Source organism: Anoplopoma fimbria, chromosome 3 (genome assembly GCF_027596085.1).
Source record: "Anoplopoma fimbria isolate UVic2021 breed Golden Eagle Sablefish chromosome 3, Afim_UVic_2022, whole genome shotgun sequence".
Lineage (NCBI taxonomy): Eukaryota > Metazoa > Chordata > Actinopteri > Perciformes > Anoplopomatidae > Anoplopoma > Anoplopoma fimbria.
The window spans coordinates 15,445,760-15,453,771 of record NC_072451.1 but is presented as its reverse complement, the minus strand read 5'-3'; the positions used below and the strand labels follow the sequence as shown (position 1 = coordinate 15,453,771).

The 8,012-nt window shown below is 45.2% G+C and overlaps 1 protein-coding gene across 1 annotated transcript; it reads right to left on the bottom strand.

The window, feature by feature from the left end:
* Positions 1-779: 779 nt before the first annotated feature.
* On the bottom strand, positions 780-7,723 carry LOC129088864 (leukocyte cell-derived chemotaxin 1-like). The gene is given in 8 exon segments (XM_054596119.1): positions 780-1,635; positions 2,305-2,388; positions 2,391-2,416; positions 2,825-2,975; positions 5,135-5,248; positions 5,739-5,879; positions 7,090-7,230; positions 7,549-7,723. Coding segments are annotated over 8 exon segments (954 nt in total). The 5' UTR covers positions 7,621-7,723; the 3' UTR covers positions 780-1,410.
* Positions 7,724-8,012: the final 289 nt, after the last annotated feature.

The following is an 8,012-nucleotide window of genomic DNA, read 5'->3' as shown; positions in this document are numbered from 1 at the left end:
AAGACGGGAGAGCCCCGAGCTGTTTGGCCAGCAGGCGAGGATGCAGCCCTGAGGTGGAGTGGTGATTTCCAGACGGAAATGTGGGACAGCAGGCAACCCCCCCGTTCTCCAACCACATGTATGCGGCAGCTGTAGCAGTGAGGGGGCGTCCTGCCGCGGCGAGAGAGCATTAATATGGATCAGCCTCCAAACCGCATCATCAAGCCTCTCACACTGAGTTAAGTGTTAAATTCATCACACATCATTTCATCTCTCGTGACGATCAAACGCCCGTTTGTGGCTCTGGATGGAACTCTGAGCTTCATAACACACTCGCGCACACATACACGTACACACTCCTACACTATCCCTGACACACACAAACACACCGCCCCCATCCTTACCCCCTACCCCTGCCTGAGGCGGCTCTGTGACATCAAAAGGAGCTAAGCGCTTTGCATCGTGGGTAAGATCTGGGAGCGTGACGGCTACAGAGTCTTTAGTCTCATTAAAGAGTTCTAGAGCTGCAACTCTCACATTAAAGGACGCTGGAAACTTCATTCTGCTCATCCCTTTGGAGCAGCTACCAGATGTGACGCATCTCCAAACTGAGAAGTGTCTTTTGAGTGTGCGATAGGGAGGGGCTGTTCCTAAATAAATCCAGTGATAAATAATAAGCAATATGTATTTACAGACAGGATATGAAGTCATCGGGTCAAAAAAGAAAAGAGGGGTGACACTATAAGGTTTATTTAAATAAAAACAATTTATTCACTGATATTGCACTTTGAGATAGCGTCTTCAATGCAGATGAAAGCACATTTGGGTGAGAGTTTGCTAGGGCGCATACAGTACATTGTTTTAATGAGAGCTACTCAAGAGAGTGAAACAAGAAAAGGAAAGAGTTAAAAACACAAGACTCTAAAATATATTGCGCTAGAGTGACGACAAGTGAAACAAACAATGGGTTCTATTAAAGCCAGCTGACTGCTATTGGAATACATTGCGCCCTATACATTTATTTACATCAAAGAGTGTAAAGAAAAAGGAACAATTACCAGCTCTATAAATATATGCGCTTTTCCTATCGATACATGGGTGGAGTTATACATATTTAAAAATCAATGCAGGTGTCAATAGATCAATTCATTTAATTGAAAACAGAATGATCTAAATCCACAGCAGATATTGTTTTTTTCTTTTTTTTAATAACAAGCTGTGCAGTTTGCTTTCACATGTGAGAACATGTCTGTCCTAGATTCTGCACCGTATATTTCTAATGTTACTGATGCTGTTCATTTAATTTGCTCAGACCGACAGGTAACTACTGTAGATGACTATAAGAAGCCACCTCCCCTCCCTTGGAACCCCAACCCTCCCTAGTTTCTCCCCTCTTTTGGACTCCAACATGTCCCAGGTACGTCAGGGTGTTTACACCAGACCCAAAATGCGTGCCACCCACCAGTTGCAGGGCATGATGATTCTACAGACCACCCTGCATCCACGGTAGTGGTACGGCCACGGGTGGTACCCTCCCAGCGGCTCGCAGATCCTCTGGCAGTGGGTGTAGCCGCGACGGCACTCGTTGCAGCACACGCCCTCGTGGTCCAGCCTTGGGTCGATGTTCATGCCGCCCTGCTCGCCCTCGAGACCTCTCTGAGTGTTGAGACAGAGAGGAGAGCGGTCAGAATAAACGCAGAATTTGTGCGACATGTGATGCTGAACGTCTTTAGGGCGGAGGAGACTCGTTTCAAACCAATTAAAAATGGATTTCCGACAGGCCGGGCGGGGAGGAGGGGATGTTGTCAGATGTGGGTTTTTGTTGTCAAATATTTTCTTTTTCCACGCAGCGCTTGCTGTTCTACCCCCCTCTGTGGTTGTCAGGAGTGTGAAGCAGGGGGTTGGGGGGGGGGGGGGAGCTCAGAGATGGAAGGGAGACGGATTTGTAAAAATGGGGCCCAACATAAGAGGTGAGGATGGAGGGCATGGGAGGTGGTGTATGTATGAGAGTCTGTGTGTGCTCAGAAGGGCAAAGGGGCCACGGCGGGGGAGGGGGCAGGGGGAGATGTTGTGGAATTATTCATATAGCCTCAATGCTGAAAGGAAAGCTTTGGACAGGCAGCCTCACATAGAAAACACACCCACGCATACACTCAGATTTGCAGCGACAATCCGGGCCCCCTCCGCCCTGACCCCGGCATCTGCTGCCGCTCGCACAGCTGTGAGGAACTCTCCTCAGCAAAAAGTCATCTCAGGTGGCCCCTCAGATCTGAACGGACAGGGGCGAGCACAACAGAAGAAGAAGAGTGTGATTGTGTGACTCACCTGATAAGGGTTCTCCGGGTTGAACTCTGCCTCCACGTCCTCTTCCTCCTCCCCGGCCACGGCTGCCTGACGGCGCTGGCGGGGGCGGCGGCCCTCCTCTCCCTCTGTCCGCCTGCACACATCACAGTCTCAGTATCTGACAGCAGCCCAAATTTAGGAGCCGAGTGGCACTAATGTGGCGCGGCTCCTGATTGCGCAGCCGTTTCTCTGGCAGCAATTTGAAGTCCTCAGATGAAGTAGAGGAAAATTGTGTTTTGAGAACTTTTGACCCCCTCCCAGCGTGCTAAAAATTGTACACTCTGTAGCTCTGAAACTTCAAAAGGACTTCTGCTTTTCTTTTAAGCTTGTTTTCCTTTTCCGTGGCTTCAACAACTGCGATGTTAAATGGAAATTCTAGAGATCGTTTGACCTATAACCTCTTTTGTTTTGTTAAAAAAGGGCCTTGAAAACAGTATTTCACTCTCAGTTTTTCATTGGATTCACATTTCCATATCTTTACCGTGAGCTGGGTGTTGCTTACTGGTTGAGTAGGTGGGACGGAGCCAGAAGATTGGCAGGTCTCCACACAAGTCCTTAATCTTGTTGCTGAGGAAGCCGGAGTCCGAGAGGGGAGAGTCAGCCGCCACCCAGATCAGATCGTCCTCGAACTTGGCCGGCATCACCTCGTCCTCCTTTAGGGGTGAACAAGGTGAGGAGCAGTGAGCAGACACCCAGTGCAAATCCAAACAAGCATCACAACAATGCATCTGGTTTAATATCACACTTGTTTATGGATGTTGTAGACTTCCCCTTTAAATAGACCACAGTCTCTGCATCCTGTCCGAGTCTAATCTGCATTAATGGCCTGCTGTTAAAGCTCCTTATAACAACATAAAATCATGTAGTAAAGAGGCAGCCCTTCAGGCTTCAGTATACAGATTCCCTTTGCACTAACATTTAGCTGTAAACGCGATGTCAGGACTCATCAAGATCTGAAGGGAAGCAGAGATAGGATGGCCTAAATTTGCAGGTTTCTGCAGATAAACTAATGAGGTTTCCAGAGGAGATACTGTAAAGTAAACATATATACTCTGTATCCACAGCCTGCAGGTAAAAAAAGGGGAATTCTGTGGGGATGATTTTGCCCACAGGCATTTCTTCCTGAGGGCTGCACTGCTCTAGCCACAGCCGTGTTTAGAGAACTTTTTCCTCCAACCTTTTTAGAAATAATGTTTTTTTTCTTTTTTCCCCCAGCTCAAATGATTTGCTGGAGGGACAAATAAAAGCAAGGGTCCTTCTCTACTGCTCCACTGATAAGAGTTTATCTGAACCAGTCTCTCTGGATGGTAAGGCAAATGTGTGTATGTGTGTGCACGCGCTTATCTAACCCATATTTGCCATCACTCTAAATTATAGTAAATGACCAGCCTGCAGCAACCATTGTAGCAACATCTCCCTGTCTGCACACACACACGCACACACGCACACACACACACACACACACACACACACACACACAAACGTGAGCCAAACGATCATTTATGAGGCAAAGAGAGGCAATAACACAAACGCACACAAAAGCACAAACGTCAAATAAATGATCTGTTTAGGCAGAGAGAGGCAATAAGAGCAGCGCTGCGTGATAATTAATTGTGCGTTTGCGTTTGTGTGTGTGTGTCTGTGGGTGTATGTGTGTGTGTGTGTGTGTGTAACTGCACGTTCATGAGGGCAATTGTGGTGATGTGGATTCATGTGGATGTGAGGCTTATGCAGAGCTAAATGGTTTTAATTATCAGACAGCCTCAATTGAACAATCACAGGCGGTGGTGTGTGTGTGTGCGTGTGCGTGTGTGTGTGTGTGTTTTGATGATACACACACATGGTTTATGCAGTGCAGTCCTCTGTTGTGTTATTTTGAGTCCTCCAAGCTGTTACGTGATGGGAACCCACATAAAAATCATCCGTGTGTTCCAGGTTTATCATTGGCTCGGGTGATTCATGCTAATACCTCAGCATACTCTAGCTTTATATCAGAAGTGGGAACTTGTAGTAAAAACGGTTTATGATATGAAACAACTGGATTCATAAATGGCCTTTTTAAAGATATATTTAATACAGATTTTTCATTAATAAGCCGTTTTAAAATAAGGTTTTTATTTCCAGGTTTTATCGCTTGATATGTATCCTCCTCTTTTTATCTGTCTTGTTATTAGAAAGTGAAAAGCTCTTTATTAATGACCAACTATCATTGTGTCTCTACATTTTATGGTTTATTAGACAGTGTAGAAGTCGTTAATAACGGGTGGTCATATCTCCAGTTGTAACTATTATAAGTACTAAGTACTAGTTCTATAATACATTTAGGTAAAGAAGTGGTCAAACTGTCCGATGTATTCCTGATGAATCAAAAAGCTTTATATATGTGCCTAGCTACAGCGGCGCATTGAGCTTAATGCTAACGGCTGGGCTAACAGTGACAGTGCTAAAATGCTGATGTTTAGCAGGTTTTAATGTTTACCATGTTCACCGTCTTGGTTTAGAAAGTTAACAGGCTAACATTTGCTTAGTAATACTAAACTCAACGTTTTGCTGAGGCTGATGGGAATGTTAGTTTTGCAGGTGTTTGGTCATAAACTAAACAATCTACAAAGGACGTCTGAAGCTAACGTCCTAGTTTGAAAAAATATAAGGAAGAAGGAAGAACTTTGCTTTCCAAAGCCTTACAGTTTGTTAAGCTCATGAAGTGGAAATGTGCAAATGATGAGTTCACTGAATAACAAATTCAAAGCTCATCACAGAATGGACCAAACATTATTTCGCAGGACACACAAGACGGACAGGACCAACCCACCAGGTCGAATGTCATCGACTCCTTGTTGAGAGCCTCCACATCGGGCAGTCGGGCCTTCACTTGGGTCTTGATGTAGCACTTCTCGCCCCCTGAAAACCGGATTCCTGTGATCCCCTGGAGAGGCCAGAGGACAAACAAAAAGCTGTAAGTCAGAACTTCTCCCCTTGTTTTGCCATCCTCAGCGCTCTGCAGGCGTCTGTGGCTAAGAAAATGTGTACATCGTATGTTATATAAATGATTCAATGACAGTTTTGGGTGGACCCTGCATTTTGTTCAAGATTTAAAAAATTACACTCACAGGGACACGTCGATTAAAGGTCAAGATTTTAATCGTTTAAAGACCACAAGTGCTGCTTCACTAGTTTGATTGGCCTGATTGGGCTGCTTTAATTAAAGGTCAAAAACCACCAGTCTGCATTTAATGAAAATTGGAAGCACGATGCATCTTGACACTGACTGGCCTAAAGGGAGATGGCATGTCTCCTTGCTGCAATCTCCCCACAAGAAATTATAAAGGTTCAACAAATCGGATTGACCTCTTCTCCAAATTGCTCAGTCACTCGAACCCACTAGATAGTTTTGATTATTTTAGAATCCAACTCACAATCTCAAAGTCGTGGACCTCCACGGCCTCGTCCGCCCCGCTGCCGGTGCTGAACCGCTCCATGTTATTGGCCGAGTCGATCTCCATCGTACCCTCCTCCACTTTCCCATTGATGCTCATGCTGTAGTGGACATTGTAGACCTATACACACACAAACACACACACACACACACACACACAAGTTTTCAGACTGGCATGTAAGGTATGAGAGTCTTGAGAGTCACACCAGCCCCCTCTCTTTTAACACCCTCCCTCATCCTCCCCTTCCAATCTTACTTTGCCCTCACACATACTACCTCTCTTTTCTGGATGGCTCTTTCAGACGCATGTATTCATTCAAAATTGGTCAGAAGAATACAATCCGTGCAGCTCTGGGTGACGATGACCCTTCTACAGAGCCTTTCATCATGTCTTAATAGCATTTTCTAACTTCATATTGGAAGAAAAACACCGAAAAGCTACATTTTCCCTCTCGTCTCCTACACCTCCTGCTCCTGGAGCATCAGACGGACCAAAGACGCCCCTCCACCACCACCACCACCCCCCCCCACACACACACACACACACACACACACACACACACACACACACACACACACACACACACACACACACACACACACACAACGCCCCCATTCACCAAGCAGAGCGCACCATGGAGCTGGAGTGTTGAATTTCCATTTTACTGTTTGCCTACACTGCAAAAAAAAAGAAAAACTCTTGAGTCTCCTTTTAATTCAAACAAGTAAAAAATGTTACCAGTGACAACTTAATTTTACTTGTCTCCAATTTAAAACTGCTTGTTTCAAGAATTTCTTCAATCAAGTGACATTATTTTAATAGGGCATGAGTCTGTTTTTTTCTATGGTAGAGCAACTCATTTTAGATGCAGTTTGAACATAGAGTGAAACTACATCGGAACAAAAATAATTATTTAGCAGATCAGATTCCATTTGATTTGACTTTTGATTGAAATATTTACTTTTGTAAAAAGAAAGGCATTCCAAATGCTTATTGGTGTTTGCTTTGAATATCTTATTAGTAATATATTAATAGGACCTCTAATGTATGTCACCATCTTATAAATAAATAAACACATGACTCAGAGACAGAACTGTTGTCCTCTGTAAGTGACAAAGGGCTTCTTTATGAATCATGTAGCAGGTGGAAGTTGTCTTTTTCAAAGGAAAATCTAAATGAAATTTAGGATGAGAAGAAACTATAAGACTCTCCCCAGCTCTCCCCAAAAAGTCAAGAGACAAAATGACAACCCCCTTCTCTCCCTCATCATTTTCGTAAAGTCCTTTTTTTTCTCGTGTAAGTCAGAGAGACGATAACATATTAGTCTTACGTGTTTTTCATTGTTGTTCCAGAAGTAGAAAGCTCCAACAGCCCCCAGCAGCAGTAGGAGAGCCCCGGCGATGAGCACCGCGATCCCGGCCTTCAGGAGGCGGCCGGTGGCGGCGGGCTTCACGGCCACGGTGGAGTAGGCCTACCGTAAAAGAAACAAACCCCCAGCCCAAGAAAATGACCACATGTCCATGAACACAACATCATCCTGGAAGATAACAAAGTAATTTCACCCGACAACCCAATTAGACCCATGATTGGTTGATCATGGGTCAGATTCTGGTAAAACAAGCAGATTGTTAAGTTACAGAGTGGGTTTTTTTGGTCATCTGTATGCGCCATATGGAAGGTGAAACTTCTGACTGGCCCCTACAGATGTAGCCTGCCTACCGTATTCTACATCAGTCCCACAGACCTCCATATCCCGGGATAATCCCACCACATAGAGCTGAAAACTCACCGGGGGCATGAAGTGCTGCAGGTCCTCCGGTCCCGCCGAGGCGATCGGTACTTTCTCTGAGTTCCCGGCCATGACTGGAGCCAAACACCTGAGGGAACCCTAGACCACTAACTCCCCTCTCTCTCTCTCTCTCCCTCCCTCTCTCTCTCTCTGCCTCCCTCCCTCCCTCCCTCCCTCTCAGGAGGAGGATGGACACGTTGGCTCGTTCACACAGGCAGGTCGTGTTTTACGCTGTGGTGTTGAAACTATGTGTAAACTTTCCAATGGTGATCACCACGTTATGATCAACCACTAATTTAAGCCAGAAGTAATGTTTTATCTTTCAGAGGAGTATTCATCATGTTTCTCCTTTGAATATCATAAAAGCAATCTCCTGCTACGATCCTCTATTTCATATCATGAGGGCAACCTCGGCTAAAATCTGTTCGTCAATTAAGAATAATATCACCTTGGCACTCCCCCTC